At 37.3% G+C, this 17943-nt stretch overlaps 1 protein-coding gene across 1 annotated transcript in view; it reads left to right on the plus strand.

Moving 5' to 3' along the window:
* Positions 1-17943, plus strand: part of POLK (DNA polymerase kappa) — a 76994-nt gene that overhangs the window by 24947 nt on the left and 34104 nt on the right. Inside the window, exon 2 of the mRNA XM_043470691.1 lies at positions 13443-13606. Coding sequence (XP_043326626.1) covers positions 13451-13606 — 156 coding nt within the window. The 5' untranslated portion in view covers positions 13443-13450. The remainder of the gene's footprint in view (positions 1-13442; positions 13607-17943) is intronic.

A 17943-nucleotide genomic window follows, 5' to 3' on the forward strand; every position in this document is an offset into this window, starting at 1 on the left:
AATATTTAAGATGCATTTATGTGTCAAACTTCATTTATACAAAGTATTTCTGTACATATTCTACACATTAATATATGTTATTTTTAAATCAGTCATGCTGAACATGACTGCATTTATACAATTTATTATTATGAGATCAAATTCCACATTAGGTATTAATACTGAAATTTCATACATGTCTAGACGTGATTACCTTAATATTATATTCATACACGTAAGGTAAACTAAAATATAACTCCTTGGTATCTTGATTTGAATTTTAGGACCATATCAGTGGTGTAGCCTTAAAAGCCATGAAGAATACTTCCTTTTGGTCTGCTATGTTCCATGGTATGCCAAGGGGTGGGTACTGTTGGTTCTTTCCAAATTTCCTAAAGTTAGGTGGCGTATTGTGTGTATGGAGACAGGGGAGAGTTTGTGTGTGATTTTTTTTTACTTGCCATGTATTTAGTAATGAAGATTTTTATTAGTTTTGTATGATTTCTCAATCAATTCCAGGCTTGTATTTGCAGCCAGGCCTGTAGGCTTCATCACATTTTAGAGAAATAAGCAATAATGAAAGTGAAAGAAGAGATTCCACATTTGTGGCGTACTTGGTGTGTGTTTACTGTGCTATGGGCTCTTACATATCACACATTTAATCTTCAGAAACCCTGAAAAATAAGTTTTACAGAGCAAAATACCAAAATTTATAGACCTTAAATTGCCCTTGATGACACAGCTTGGTTATATTTCAGAATTTAAACTTCAGTCCATGTCTTTCAGGCTTCAAAGCACATACTATTTGCACCATGTCAAAATTCCTTTTAGAATTGAATTCTTTCTTAAGTCTTCTGTATGTTAAAATAAGCAGTTAGCATATTTAAATCTGGTTATGAAAAAATAGGTTTTAGTAAGTCTGGACTGCTTTTGCTTTCATTTGTTAATAACTCTCATTGCCTTGCCCTGTCTTGTGCTCAGTCATGTCTGAGTCTTTTGTGACCCATGGACGTGTAGCCTGCCAGGTTCCTCTGTCCATGGGATTCTCCAGACAAGGATACTGGAATGGGCTGCCATTTCCTCCTCCAAGGGATCTTCCTAACCCAGGGATTGAATCTGCATCTTCTGTGTCTCCTGCATTGAGAGACAGATTCTTTACCACTGAGCCATCTGGGAAGCCAATAACTCTCATTAGTTAGCATAAATCACTTGTGTAACAGATGATAGTTTAATAAATTATTCTAGCTAAGTACTTTTGCACATATTTTTATTTTTAATTCATGCTCCCTTTCACAAACCTTCCTTTAAAGTTATTTGAAACTTCAAAACAAATTCAGTATCACTAAAACCAAGTCATTATCCCCCTCCCACCATTGATAAGATATAACCCTGGAAAGAGATCATCTCATCAAGAATAATTATTTTTGCTAATTTAATATAAATTCCAGATTCTATGTTATCAACTGCTCTTCTATGTCATATTTATCTAAATATACTCTTTGCGACCCCATGGACTATACAGTTCGTGGAATTATCCAGGCCAGGATACTGGAGTGGGTAGCCTTTCACTTCTCCAGGGGCTCTTCCCAACCCAAGGATCAAACCCAGGTTTCTCGCATTGTAGGTGATTTCTTTACCAGCTGAAGCCACCAGGGCAGCCCAAGAATACTGGAGTGGGTAGCCTATCCTTTCTCCAGGGGATCTTCCTGACCCAGGAATCAAACCAGGGTCTCCTGCATTGCAGGCAGATTCTTCAGCAGCTGAGCTACGGGGAAGTCCTCTATGTTGTATCTATCTAAATGTATTTTTATAACTGTGTTAGTAATAATTTAGAAACAGAGTATTAATTTTTAAATCCTAAGTTCTTTTTTAACATGGTATGATATGAACAAAAGTCAGATAGTTTTCGTTTATTAGGGCACAAGGGAGGTGTGTGGATATATTTTAAATCATTTTGGGTTAACAACTCCAAAAATCATAATTCTTGCTCATTTTCTTTTTTCCTGTGATTGGCAAATTTTCTGGATGTTTAATTTTTTATTTCTGGTTTCCAAGCATGTATAAAGCCAGGACAAAGACATAGTAATAATGATTTTTAGAGCCTAACTTCTTATGGAAACCATCTTTTAAAGTTCATCGAGGTAAACCATTGTTTTCTGAAAACTGTTAGTATACAGTCTTGGAGTTGGTAACATTTCAGTATATATCAGTGTTCATTTTGGTATTTCTAAGGAATCAGGAGAACCAAAGAAACGAAGGTTATTATTAACTTTCCCTTTTTTGTAGACTACCTATTTATTCGTCTACTTTAGTGATGGAATATATATGAAGAAATTACGACAGCTGTGCAGCATTTGTAGAACAAAGATTTGAGAAAAAGTTTGAGATTTTACTTAAGATTTCATGTGAAAGGGTTACATTGCAAAAAGTATTTCAAACTCTTGCCATAGACTGTCAGAGCTATAAGAAACCTAGTAATCAGCAACAGTGGATCAAGAAATAGTATCAAGGTTAGGGCTCAGAAAAAATGGGAGCAATTTGGCAGAGGAGGTAATTGAAAGGGTTGTTTTTTCCAGGATAGGAAAATAAAATAATATCCTATATAACTCTTTCTGACATTATTAAATATTTTCCTTCCAGTAATATAGGGCATAGTATAATGATAATAGTTGAGATTTCCTACTAGTAGTGTAATACTCCCTTATTATTCTGGCTTCTTATGCAATTCTATATTAAAATGGTACCATTTGAGATTGTAGAACTTAAAAAATGATTACAATACCAGAAACAGTGCCTTTTCCTCTCTTCTAAGAACATGTATATTCAAATATTCCTTAAGATTCATGTGCTTTACGGTATACCTCAGCTAAAAACAAAGTTAGTCTGTTTGGTATCACGTCTAGGTAAAGGAAATGAAAACACGCTTGCTCCTTGGAAGGAAAGTTATGACCAACCTAGACAGCATATTAAAAAGCAGAGACATTACTTTGCCAACAAAGGTCCGTCTGGTCAAGGCTATGGTTTTTCCAGTGGTCATGTATGGATGTGAGAGTTGGACTTTGAAGAAAGCTGAGCACTGAAGAATTGATGCTTTTGAACGGTGGTGTTAGAAAAGACTTGAGAGCCCCTTGGACTGCAAGGAGATCCAACCAGTCCATCCTAAAGGCATCAGTCCTGGGTGTTCATTGGAAGGACTGATGCTGAAGTTGAAACTCCAATACTTTGGCCACCTAATTCAGAGAGCTAACTCATTTGAAAAGACTGATGCTGGGAAAGATTGAAGGCATGAGGAGAAGGGGATGACAGAGGATGAGATGGTTGGATGGCATCACTGACTCAATGGACATGAGTTTGGGTAGACTCCGGGAGTTGGTGATGGACAGGGAGGCCTGGCGTGCTGCAGTTCATGGGGTCACAGAGTCAAACACGACTGAGCAACTGAACTGAACTAGGTAAAGTAAATATTTTTGCTGACTTGGCCTATAATATCCAAAGAAAGAATCTCTTAGCCTACACCTTCATGTGATTGTAAGCAAAATTTCATTGTAACCTAGAAGACTTTTACAAAATATGCAACTTATCATCAAAATAGGAGTGTATAAGCTGAACTTTGGGACTTTACCTTTGAATTGACTAGTAAATGTTTTTTGTATCAGGATATAGTTCATTCTGTACTGAGAAGCAGATAGTTTCAGTAAATTATTCTCTATCTGTGATTTTTATATGCCTGTAGGATTATGTGGAGTATAGGTTTTTGAATGCCTTCTGTCTCATTCAACTTTCAGTTCAGTTCAGTTCAGTCACTTAGTCGTCTCCGACCCCCTGGACTGCAGAATGCCAGGTTCCTTGTCCATAATGAACTCTCGGAGCTTACTCAAACTCACGTCCATTGAGTTGGTAATGCCATCCAACCATCTCATCCTCTGTCATCCCCTTGTCCTCCCACTCTCATTCTTTCCCACCATCAGGGTCTTTTCAAATGAGTCAGCTCTTTGCATCAGGTGACCAAAGTATCGGAGCTTCAGTATCAGTCCTTCCACTGAATATTCAGGGCTGATTTTCTTTAAGATGGAATGGTTGGATCTCCTTGCAGTCCAAGGGACTTTCAAGAGTCTTCTCCAACACCACAGTTCAAAAGCATCAGTTTTTGGGTGCTCATCTTTCTTTATAGTCCAACTCTCACATCCATACGTGACTACTGGAAAAACCATTACTTTTACTAGACAGACCTTTGTTGGCAACGTAATGTCTCTGCTTTTTAATATGCTGTCTAGGTTGGTCATAGCTTTTCTTCCAAGGAGCAAGGCTCTTTTAATTTCATGGCTGCAGTCACCACCTGCTGTGATTTTAGAGCCCCCAAAACTAAAGTCTGTCACTGTTTCCATTGTTTCCCCATCCATTTGCCTTGAACTATTGGGACCAGATGCCATGATGGTACTTTTCTGAATGTTGAGTTTTAAACCAACTTTTTCACTCTCCTCTTTCACTTTCATCAAGATGGTCTTTATTATTGTTCACTTTCTGCCATACTGTGGTGTCATCTGCATATCTGAGGTTATTGATATTTCTCCCGGCTATCTTGATTCCAGCTTGTGCTTCTTCCAGCCCAGCGTTTCTCATGATGTACTCTGCATATAAGTTAAATAAGCAGGGTGACAAAAATACAGCCTTGATGTACTCCTTTCCTTATTTGGAACCAGTCTGTTGTTGCATGCCCAGTTCTAACTATTGCTTTCTGACCTGCATATAGATTTCTCAAGAGGCAGGTCAGGAGGTCTGGTATTCCCGTCTCTTTCAGAATTTTCCACAGTTTGTTGTGATCCACACAGTCAAAGGCTTTGGCATAGTCAATAAAGCAGCTGCTGCTGCTAAGTCACGATAGTCATGTCCGACTCTGTGCGACACCATAGATGGCAGCCCACCAGGCTTCTGTCTCTGGGATTCTCCAGACAAGAATACTGGAGTGGGTTGCCATTTCCTTCTCCAGTACATGAAAGTGAAAAGTGGAAGTGAAGTTGCTCAGTTGTCTCCGACTCTTCGTAACCCCATGGACTGTAGCCTACCAGGCTCCTCCGTCCATGGGATTTCCCAGGCAAGAGTACTGGAGTGGGTTGCCGTTACCTTCTCTGCAATAAAGCAGAGGTAAATGTTCTTCTGGAACTGTCTTGCTTTTTCAATGATCCACTGGATGTTGGCAATTTGATCTCTGGTTCCTCTGCTTTTTCTAAATCCAGCTTAACCATCTGGAAGTTCACGGTTTACATACTGTTGAAGCCTGGCTTGCAGAATTTTGAACATTACTTTGCTAGCATGTGAGGAGCGTGCAGTTGTGCAGTAGTTTGAGCATTCTATGGCATTGCCTTTCTTTGGGATTGGAATGAACACTGACCTTTTCTAGTCCTGTGGCCGCTGCTGAATTTTGCAAATTTGCTGGCACATTGAGTGTAGCACTTTCACAGCATCATCTTTTAGAATTTGAAATAGCTCAACTGGAATTCCATCACCTCCACTAGCTTTGTTCGCAGTGATGCTTCCTAAGACCCACTTGGCTTCGCATTCCAGGATATCTGATCACACCATCTTGGTTATCTGGGTCATGAAGCTCTTTTTTGTGTAGTTCTTCTGTGTATTCTTGCCACGTCTTCTTAATATCTTTTGCTTCTGTTAGGTCCATATGATTTCTGTCCTTTATTGTGCCCATCTTTACATGAAATGTTCCCTTGGTATTTCTAATTTTCTTGAAGAGATCTCTAGTCTTTCCCATTCCATTGTTTTCCTCTATTTCTTTGCATTGATCACTGAGGAAGGCTTTCTGTCTCTCCTTGCTATTCTTTGAAACTCTGCATTAAAATAGGTATATCTTTCCTTATCTCCTTTGCCTTTCACTTCTCTTCCTTTCACAGCTATTTGTAAGGCCTCCTCAGACAGCCATTTTGCCTTTTTGCATTTCTTTATCTTGGGGATGGTCTTGATCACTGCCTCCTGTACAGTGTCAGGAACCTCCATCCATAGTTCTTCAGGCACTCTTTCAGATATAATCCCTTGAATCTATTTGTCACTTCTACTGTATAATCATAAGGGATTTGATTTAGATCATACCTGAATGGCCTAGTGGTTTTCCCTACTTTCTTCAATATAAATCTGAATTTCATGATCTGAGTGAGCCACAATCAGCTCCTGGTCTTGTTTTTGCTGACTGTAGAGAGCTTCTCCATCTTTGGCTGCAAAGAATATAATCAGTCTTATTTCTGTATTGACCATCTGGTGAGGTCCATCTGTACAGTTGTCCTCTGTGTTGTTGGAAGAGGTTGTTTGCTATGACCAGTGTGTTTTCTTGGCAGAACTCTATTAGCCTTTGCCCTGCTTCATTCTGTACTCCAGGGCCAAATTTGCGTGTTACTCCAGGTATCTCTTGACTTCCTACTTTTGCATTTCAGTCCCCTTTAATGAAGAGGACATCTTTTTTGGGTGTTAGTTCTAGAAGGTCTTGTAGGTCTTCATAGAACCATTCAACTTCAGCTTCTTCAGCTTTACTGGTTGGGGCTTGGATTACCCTTGATATTGAATGGTTTGCCTTGGAAACGAACAGAGATCATTCTGTCGTTTTTGAGATTGCATCCAAGTACTGCATTTGGACTGTTTTGTTGACTATGATGGCTGTTCCATTTCTTCTAAGGGATTCTTGCCCACAATAGTAGATATAATGGTCATCTGAGTTAAATTCACCCATTCTAGTGCATTTTAATTCACTGATTCCTAAAATGTCGGTGTTCACTTTTTGCCATCTCCTGTTTGACCACTTGCAATTTGCATTGATTCATGGACCTAACATTCCAGGTTCCTATGCAATATTGCTCTTTACAGCATCAGATTTTGCTTCTATCACCAGTCACATCCACAACTGGGTGTTGTTTTTGCTTTGGCTCCATCCCTTCATTCTTTCTGGAGTTATTTCTCCACTGATCTCCAGTAGTATATTGGGTACCTACCAACCTGGGGAGTTCCTCTTTCAGTGTCCTATCTTTTTGCCCTTTCATACTGTTCATGGAGTTCTCAAGGCAAGAATACTGAAGTTGTTTACCATTCCCTTCTCCAGTGGACCACTTTTTGTCAGAACTCTCCACTGTGACCTGTCTGTCTTGGGTGGCCCTACCCAGCATGGCTCATAGTTATATCCAACTCTATTTGGAATAAATTAAATAAGCAACTCAGGAAGTAAAAAGGCAATGGAAGAAAATACATGCATGTTTCTCTCTTAAAACAGATCACCAGCCCAGGTGGGATGCGTGAGACAAGTGCTCGGGCCTGGTGCACTGGGAAGACCCAGAGGAATCGGGTGGAGAGGGAGGTGGGAGGGGGGATCGGGATGGGGAATACGTGTAACTCTATGGCTGATTCATATCAATGTATGACAAAACCCACTGAAAAAAAAATAAATAAATAAAGGAAAAAAAAAAAAAAAGAGTAGACCTTAAGTCCTTAGTGAGAACTTGAGTTTGGTGTTTTGTTTTTTTTTTTTTTAAGCCACACTGTGTGGCTTGCAGTGTCTTAGTTCCCAGAACAGGAATTGATCCCTGACCACAGCAGTTGAAAGTGCCTGAGTTCTAACCACTGGACCACCAGGGAACTTTGAACTTGAGTTTTCTTTTAGCATACATCCCCTTGATTTATGATCTGTGAGGTTACATTAGTTCTGTATTTCTCTTAGTGATGCATATAAATTTTTAGATATTGCAAATAATCCTATCTCAAATAATTTTGAAATTTTTGTCCATCTTATTTTGTCAGGACATAAAAAAAGCTAAAGTTGAAAATACAGAGGTTCCTCTGTGCTTTCATTCCCAGCATATAAGAATTGTAGTCATGTGGTTTGCGTGTAAGTGTTCACATATGCATTTGTAAAATAATTGGAGAGGAACATGTTAACAAATTAACACAGTCTGTTAAGGTCTTGGGATCTGACTTTTTCATTTTCCTGAAATTTTAAAAGGTACTTTTTTTATAATAAATAAAAATGAAAAAGGAAAAGTAAGTCAGACATTAATTTGAAAATTACTATGTTAAAATTTGAGTAGTGTTCTTAATTTATTACATTTAATTCACTCTTGTAGATGGTAAAAAGAACATTTAATCGCAGTCCAGAGTTTTTATTGGGTACTTAATCTGTTCAAACAAACATATTAAATATTTGAATAGTTGAGGAATTTAAAAATATTTGTTCTTAAGATACATAATGTTTTTTGGGGGAGGTGAGGGGGTTATTGAGTGTGGTTATCACATGTTAGAAATAAGAAGCAAGTTCCACCTTGAAACCTACTATAGTTTAGTTTTCCCTCTTTCTCTTCTTTCCCCTCTTCCTTCTTCTCCTGTTTAGTCCTCTCTTTCTCTCTCTTATTACCCTTTGTATATTTTGCCTGTTTCCTGATAGATTAGTCCCAGGTGACTTTAGTCAATATGCCAAGCATTGGTGATATTGTTTATATAGTTTTGTGTGCTTTCTTATAAGGAGTAGGAACTTTACCACATAAAACTTCCTTAGAATTCCTTCTGAAAACTTCTAATTTTCCAGTCTTACTATCACCAAAAATAGAGGTTGGCCTTGCATTTTTTAAGTGGTAACCTGAATAGTCAGTGGTAGAATTAGACTGGAAAAATTTTAGTATTTTTAGAGAAAATGTACTTTTAAAGCAATATGCTAAACCACAAGGACCCGGAGTTCTTTCCTTTGAGCTGTGCATTTACTGTTTGTGCTTCTGAGCTGAAGTGAAACAGACTGTATTCTATAATATCAAACAATAAAAATGTTTGACTGTTTTCTTTCTCAAAGAAACTTTTTGTTTATAAGGCACAGTTATATCCATTCATAGGCCTTGGGACTATATATGTGACTATATGTGAATACATAGTATCCATAGGACAAATACTTCTTTGGAAGCAGAACAAACAAAATTCTGTATGATCTGTAAACATCAGCTTTTTTCAAGGATGCTCACAGTGTACCCTCTTCCCTTTTAGGGCCTCTTTATCTTAAAGAGAGTAAAGTAAGACAGGTGATTTTCACAGCTTTGGATATTTGTCTTAATTTTAGTAATAATAAGTATTGATTGAGTTTTTATCATGTACCACACACCATACTAGGCACTTCCCATTATATGCTGCCCTCACAATGCTGTTTGAAATAATACTAAATCTCACTTCCCAGAAAAATATGGAAAATTATCATACTTTGTTATAGTATGTGATCACATCTGTTTGGAGCTCCCCCTTTCAATTTTGGATTTTTAGGTAAAGAAACTCAGTGAGAACTAATGGGGAAAATGCAGATAACCAATACTAATGAGAAATTTTAGAAATTTGAAAATAAGAGAAATACTAAAAACAAAAGAAGACTCACCATAATAACATAAATGATAGTACCAAAAGTAACACATAGAGATCCAAGTATACTGAAACTTAGTATGTTGTTTATATTTCTTCAATGATTTTTCTTAGATTTAGATAGAATTGAAGAATATTTAATCAAAGAAATTAGATTTAACAAAGTAACTTAATTTCCCAAGGTAGAAATACAAGCTACAATTTTTTAATATTAATGGAGCCTGGCAAGCATTCTAATATATAAATTGGAAATATTCTTACATTATAAGTCTCAAAAGCTTTAATAAACCAATCTAACCATTAAATATCATAGGAAAATAAGGCTTATAAAATCAAAAGTTGTTAAGCTCATAGAATTGTCCTTATGTATATAATATTAAAGTAAGGGAAAATTAATAATATTTTTAAATGATTAACTTCAGAAAAGCAGTTTTTCTCCCAATCTTTTAATGTGATTAAGTGACCTTGCTATGTGAATAAAAGAATAAGAAAATTATATAAACCGAGTTCAACCATTTAATAAATATTTATTGACCACCTACTCTGTGCCAAGCACTGTGTGAGGCATTTGGTATGCATCAGTGGGAGGACAATGTTCACTGCCCTCATGGAACTTAACGTTTTCATAGGGGAGGCAGACAGCAAACATAGTAAGTATGTTAGGGAATGATAAACATAGTAAGTAAACTATGCAAAGCAGTAGGGCAGTGGAAAGAGGGTGTGGGAGGGATAACCAGGCTACAATTTTAAATAGGGAGTCGGGGTATGCCCTCATTAAGAAGGTGACATTTAAGCCAAGACTTAAAGGAGATAAGGGAATTTAGTCAAAGAACTGGCCAAAGAGCCCTCCAGGAGAAAGGAACAGGTGGTGCAAAAGGCCTCAAGGTCAGAGTGCCTCGCAGATTTGAGGACAGCAAAGTTGGACAGCAGTGAGCAAGCAGGGGAGAACATTAGGTATGGAGGTAGACAGGTAACAGGTAAGAGTGATACAGATTCTGTAAAGATTTGGGGTTTATTCTAGAGTGAGACGAGGTGCCCTTATACAGTTTTTAGCAGAGGAGTGATGTGACCTAACTCATGGTTAGGAGAATCAGTTTGGCTACTGTGTTGATAATTGACTATAGGAGGGCAAGGGCAGCAACAGAGACAATTTAAGAGGCTATTGCAATAATCCAGGAAAAAATAATGGTGGTTCAGACTAGTGTGAAAATAGTGAGAGAAGGTTACTTTCTTGGTACACTTTGAAAGTAGAGCCCTCAAGATTTCCTGACAGTTTGGATGAAGGGTGTATGAGAAAGGAAAGTCAAGAATGACTGCAACGTGTTTTGCGTGATCGATTGGAAGGGATTAGAGTTGCCCTCAGCTGAGATGAGGAAGGCTGAAAATTGAGCTGGTTTGGGGGATGGAGGCAGAAGAGAAGGTCCATTTCGGACTTGTTAAATTTGAGATGTCAGGCAGGCATTTGGACTAGAGCTGTAAGCTTGGAAGTCATTAGCATGTAGATGAAAGTAAATCTGTGCCCATGAAACTGGATATATGTTGCCTGGCAATGGGGCATCAACAAGGCAGCAAGGTAACTGAAAACTACACATCTCACAACTGTGCCTGAGGCCAGTATTGCTTATAGCCCAGTTCTCACCAATTAAGGACTAAAATCAATTCTCAAGAGTTTGGAGACTAAGTAATATACTATATGTGAAGTAGTAGGCATTCAATAATTGTTTCTGTTCCTTTCATACATTTCACCATTTAAAGGAAAAGGCAGCTTAAAAGTAGGCTGTCTGCATTTAGCCTCTTCATTCTTCAGTAGTGTTGGTTTGGGAAAATTATGAATGAATTACATTCACCTGTTTTACTAGAAAATGAGACTATTGGATTACTAAAGCATAAGGCAAAATACAGGGTAATATTAGGCTTAATGTGAAAGCTGAAGAGAAGAATATGCAAAGGATAATAGAAAATCAACCTGTATTCCCTTAGTTACCAGTGGTTCCTATACTTCATGGCACCCTGGAATTATCTGGGCATCTCTTAAAAATATTTATATCTGACTTCTACTCCTAGACTTTCTGACCTACTTGGTATGGCATACAAGCTGGGCATCAAGGGTTTTAAGATCTCTACAGTGGATGTAATGTGTACCAAAGTTTGATAATTATTGTGATATACAGGTTTATTTTGTTTTCTTCCTAGTGGAACCATCACTAATAATCACAGTATTCAAATTTCATTTTATAATTTACTTTTTTCTTTGCTGGTACTAAAAATGAAAGCAGCTCTCAAGAAGAGGTCCTCTTAAGGGCATTATGCTAAGGGTAATAAGTCAAAGAAAAATACTGTATAATCTCACTTACATGTGGAATCTAAAACTGCAAACAGAAAACTCACAGAGAACAGATTGGTGGCTGCCAGTGGCAGTGACGGGGAGAGGAGTGAAGGGGTGAGAGGTAGGGGGTGGGGGAAATAGGTAAAAGGATTCAAAAGGTATAAGCTTTCAATTATAAAATAAATCATGCAAATGTAATGCACACCATGGTGAATATAGTTCATACGATACTGTATTGTTGAAAATTGCTAAGAGAATGGATCTTAAAAGTTCTCATCAGAAGAAAAACATTTGTAACTATGTATGGTGATGTTAAAATAGAAAAAAGGGAAGGGGAGAGGAGGGGGTCAATGGGGAGAGAAGGGCCTCAAGGCAGAGTAGAATAAATGAGCCTGCTGTAAATCATCCAAATGAGAAATTATGGTCATAATTTGTTGTAGATTCTTGGCAGCTATTCACCTGGCCATTTATTTGTAGTATGTGAAAAAGTGAAAGTGTTAGCTGCTCAGTCGTGTCCAACTCTTTGCGACCCCAGGGACTGGAGTCCCAACCCAGGGATCAAACCCGAGTCTCCTGCATTGCAGGCAGATTCTTTACAGTCTGAGCCACCAGCGTGGAAGAGCCCCAAACTGGAGACAGCTGTGATGTCCTGGTAGCTGCTTTAGATCTGGAGTGAGAAGACTTGGAGTGAGATCCTAGATCTTGTGCTTGTTATCAGAGCCGTGGTGGGCAATTCATTTAACCTTCCTGAAATTCAAATTTCTTTCTTCCTTTCTCCCTTCTTTCTCCCATGAGAATGTGCAAAGCTATTTTCTCTGGTTGTTTTAATTGTTTTTAAAAGCTAATGTATGTGAAGGTAAATTATAAAGAGTTATATTAAAATCCGAAAGAATTATTATTTGAAATTAACCTCAGAAGTGACGTGACATTGCAAAGTGTAATGATTTTCTGCAAGGGGATAATTTTTTTTTCCTATATTTTTTCACTGATTTAAGAATGGAACTCTGCAATCAGTAGGTAATAAATGCTATTGAACTTACATTTGGCAGGGAAAGTGTTACTTTGTATTTATTTCTTAAACAGTGCATTGTGCTGTGCAGTGATTATATTTGCTCAGTTGTGTCTGACTCTTTTCGACCCCATGGACTGTAGCCCACCAGGCTTCTCTGTCCATGGGGATTCTCCAGGCAGAAATACTGGAGTGGGTTGCCATGCTCTCCTCCAGGGGGTCTTCCCAACCCAGGGATCGAACCCAGTTCTCTCACATTGCAGGTGGATTCTTTACTGTCTGAGCCCCCAGGGAAGCCCATACATTGCATTAAATAGGGGAAAAAACACAAGTGTTGTCACTTATCAAATCTCTGTCAGTAGGCATGTTCCATAACTCAGGTTTATTTTCTCTTATATATTGGGGATAATAATATCTACCTTCCAGGGCTGATGTGTGAAATTCAAGTGTAAAGTGCCATGTGTAGTGACTGGCACAGAGTTGGCAGGAAATGTTAATCCCTTTCTTCCCTCCAAGAGTATAAATCTTGGGATAATAATTTTTAAATCTGAGTACTAATTATTTCTCACTAACCAAAAAAATCTTAACTGGCATTTTTGTTTTGCTGATTTCTATGTCAGTTATTAAAATGACACCCCTCTCCCAAACCCTTGTCCTCTATGAATGCTTTGAAAAACATGTTTGTTTGGTATGCTTTTTCAGATACTGAAAAGAGCCATTTTACCATTAACTTTTTTTCTTTTCTTCAAGTTTACACCATGGATAGCACAAAGGAGAACAGTGACAGCGCAAAGGAGAAGAGTGACAATTACAGAGATGATCTTCTGCTCAGGATGGGACTTAATGATAATAAAGCTGGAATGGAAGGATTAGATAAAGAGAAAATTAACAAAATTATAATGGAAGCCACAAAGGTATGTTTCTTTTTTTCTTTCAATATCTTTAACTTAGTAACCTTTTTACTTTTTTTAAATAGAAAATTAGTGAGTTTTAGATAACATTTTAAGTATTTTAATATATAAAATTGTTAAGCTCCAATGCATGTAGAATAATCTCCCTTCTCTGCTAATGCTTTTGCATTCTGCTTGGTACTTAACATGCATATAGTATGCTTGTTAAAGCAAAGTAACATATACCTTCTTTTTCAGCCCTTTTTTCCCACCCCAAGAGGAGAATACTACAATTATGGATGTTTTTGTTTTTGTTTCAGTTATATCTTGGAAGTCTTTCTGTATAGAAAGTAAAGATCTTCCCTCTTTTTTATGCCTACATAGGTGGATATACTATTATTTATTGAACTAGCCAGAATCTTTGTTAATGAACATATAAGTCATTTCTGGTCTTTCATCTTTACCCATAATACTATGGTGAATAACCTTGTATTTCATAACTTTGCTGCTGCTGCTGTTGCTAAGTCGTTTCAGTCGTGTCCGACTCTGTGCGACCCCATAGATGGCAGCCAACGAGGCTCCTCCGTCCCTGGGATTCTCCAGGCAAGAATACTGGAGTGGGTTACCATTTCCTTCTCCAGTGCATTCATGCATGCTAAGTTGCTTCAGTCATGTCCGACTCTGTGCGACCCCATGGACAGCAGCCCACCAGGCTCCTCCGTCCATGGGATTCTCCAGGCAAGAATACTGGAATGGGCTGCCATTTCCTTTTCCAATTTCATAACTTTACATATGGGCAAATATAACTATAGGAGAGATTTCCTGAACCAAATACAGATAGCTTGAAAGGATATATACATGTATAGTTTTCAATGAATTGCTCAATTGCCCTCCATAGTATGTGTATCAATTTACATTTCCACTGCCAGTATATAAGAGTATATTGAAACCATACCAACACAGTATGTTACCATACTTTTGGATTTGCCAGTCTTCGGTAATGCAGTGTAGCATTAATTTGTATTTCTCATCAAATTTCAAAAAGTTTGTAAGATACCATTAAAAATACAAAGATAAGCAACATACTAGAGTAAAATACCTATTTTCAAAACACACATCTCTTAAAGGACTTACATCCAGAAAATATGGATTATTCTTACAGCTCATTAATGAGAAGACAACCCAATCAAAAAATGTGCAAAACATATAAATAGACACTTTACTAAGGAAGATATAAGAATGGCTCGTGAGATGTTCATCAGTCATTAGGAAAAAGCAAATTAAAACCACAGTGAGGGACTTCCCTTGTCATTCACTGGTTAAGAATCCTCCTTCCACATTTGCTAACAAGTATGAAAGGGGAAATTAACAGTAGCACAGTAATAGCGGGAGACTTTAATACCCCACTCACACCTATGGATAGATCAACCAAGCAGAAAATTAGCAAGGAAACACAAGCTTTAAATGATACAATGAACTGGTTAGACCTAATTGATATATGTAGGATATTTACCCCAAAACAATGAATTTCACCTTTTTCTCAAGTGCACACGGAAAATTCTGCAGATTAGATCATATCCAGGGCCATAAATCTAGCCTTGGAAAATTCAAAAAAATTGAAATCATTTCAGGCATCCTTTCTGATCACAGTGCAGTAGGATTAGATGTCAAATACAGGAAAAAAAACTATTAAAAATACAAACATATGGAGGCTAAACAACATGCTTCTGAATAACCAACAAATCACTGAAAAAATAAGAAATCAAAATATGCATAGAAACAAATGAGAATGAGAACACTACAACCCAAAACCTATGCAATTCAGTAAAAGCAGTGCTAAGTGGAAGATTCATAGCAATACAAGCATACCTCAAGAAACAAGAAAAATCAAATAAGTAATCTAACTTTACATCTAAAGCAACTAGAAAAAGAAGAAATGAAGAACCCCAGGTTCCTTAGTAGAAGGAAAGAAATCATAAAAATTAGAGCAGAAATAAATGAAAAAGAAACAAAGGAGACTATAGCAAAAATCAACAAAACTAAAAGCTGGTTCTTTGAGAAGATAAATAAAATAGACAAACCATTAGCCAGACTCAAGAAAAAAAGAAGAATCAAATCAACAAAATTAGAAATGAAAATGGAGAAATCACAACAGACAACACAGAAATACAAAGGATCATAAGACACTATTATCAGCAACTATATGCCAATAAAATGGACAACCTGGAAGAAATGGACAAATTCTTAGAAAAGTGTAACCTTCCAAAACTGAATCAGGAAGAAATAGAAAATCTTAAGAGACCCATCACAAGCACAGTTGAAACTGTAATCAGAAATCTTCCAGCAAACAAAAGCCCAGGACCAGATGGCTTCACAGGTAAATTCTACCAAAAATTTAGAGAAGAGCTAACACCTATCCTACTCAAACTCTTCCAGAAAATTGCAGAGGAAGGTAAACTGCCAGACTCATTCTGTGAGGCCACCATCACCCTAATACCAAAACCAGACAAAGATGCCACAAAAAAAGAAAACTACAGGTCAATATCCCTGATGAACATAGATGCAAAAATCCTTTAAAAAAATTCTAGCAAACAGAATCCAACAACATATTAAAAAATATCATCCATCATGACCAAGTGGGCTTTATCCCAGGGATGCAAGGATTCTTCAATATTCACAAATCAATCATTGTGATACACCACATTAACAAATTGAAAGATGAAAACCATATGATTATCTCAATAGATACAGAGAAAGCCTTTGAAAAAATTCAACATCCATTTATGATAAAAACTCTCCAGAAAGCAGGAATAGAAGGAACACGAGTGCTGTGTGCGTAGTTGCTCAGTCATGTCTGACTCTTGCAACCCCATAGGCTTTAGCCTGCCAGGCTCCATGGGATTCTCCGGGCAAGAATACTGGAGTGGGTTGCCATTTCCTTCTCCTGGGGATCTTCCTGACCCAGGAATCGAACCCATGTCTCCTGCATTGCAGGCAGACTCTTTATCCACTGAGCCACGAATACTTCAACATAGTAAAAGCCATGTATGATAAACCCACAGCAAGCATTATCCTCAAAGGCGAAAAATTGAAAGCATTTCCCCTAAAGTCAGGAATAAGACAAGGGTGCCCACTCTCACCACTACCATTCAACATTGTTTTGGAAGTTTTAGCCACAGCAATCAGAGAAGAAAAAGAAATAAAAGGAATCCAGATTAGAAAAGAAGTAAAACTCTTGTTTGCAGATGACATAATCCTCTACATAGAAAACCCTGAAGACACCACCAGAAAATTACTAGAGCTAATCAGTGAATATAGTAAAGTTTCAGGATATAAAATTAATACACCAAATCCCTTGCATTCCTATACACTAACAATGAGAAAACAGAAAGAGAAATTAAGGAAACAATCCCACTCACCATTGCAGTGAAAAGAATACAATACTTAGGAGTAGATCTACCTAAAGAAACAAAAGACCTATATATAGAAAACTATAAAACACTGATGAAAGAAATCAAAAAGGACACAAATAGATGGAGAAATATACCATGTTCATGGCTTGGAAGGATCAATATAGTGAAAATGAGTATACTACCTAAAGCAATCTATAGATTCAATGCAATCCCTATCACGCTACCAACGGTATTTTTCATAGAACTAGAACAAATAATTTCACAATTTGTATGGAAATACAGAAAAACCTCGAGTAGACAAAGCAATCTTGAGAAAGAAGAATGGAACTGGAGGAATCAACCTGCCTGACTTCAGGCTCTACCACAAAGCCACAGTCATCAAGACAGTATGGTACTGGCACAAAGACAGAAATATAGATCAATGGAACAAAATAGAAAGCCCAGAGACAAATCCACGTACCTATGGACACCTTACTTTGATAAATGAGTGGAAAATATACAATGGAGAAAAGACAATCTCTTTAACAAGTGGTGCTGGGAAAACTGATTAACCACCTGTAAAAAAATGAAACTAGAACACTTTCTAACACCTTACACAAAAATAAACTCAAAATGGATTAAAGAGCTAAATGTAAGACCAGAAACTATAAAACTCCTAGAGGAAAACATAGGCAAAGCACTCTCTGACATAAATCACAGCAAGATCCTCTATGACCCACCTCCTAGAGTAATGGAAATAAAAGCAAAAATAAACAAATGGGACCTAACTAAACTTAAAAGCTTTTGCACAGTGAAGAAAACTATAAGCAAGGTGAAAAGACAACCTTCAGAATGGGAGAAAATAATAGCAAATGAAGCAACTGACAAAGAATTAATCTCAAAAATATACAAGCAGCTCATGCAGCTCAATACCAGAAAAATAAACGACTCAATCAAAAAATGGGCCAA

This window comes from Cervus canadensis, chromosome 6, assembly GCF_019320065.1.
Source record: "Cervus canadensis isolate Bull #8, Minnesota chromosome 6, ASM1932006v1, whole genome shotgun sequence".
NCBI lineage: Eukaryota > Metazoa > Chordata > Mammalia > Artiodactyla > Cervidae > Cervus > Cervus canadensis.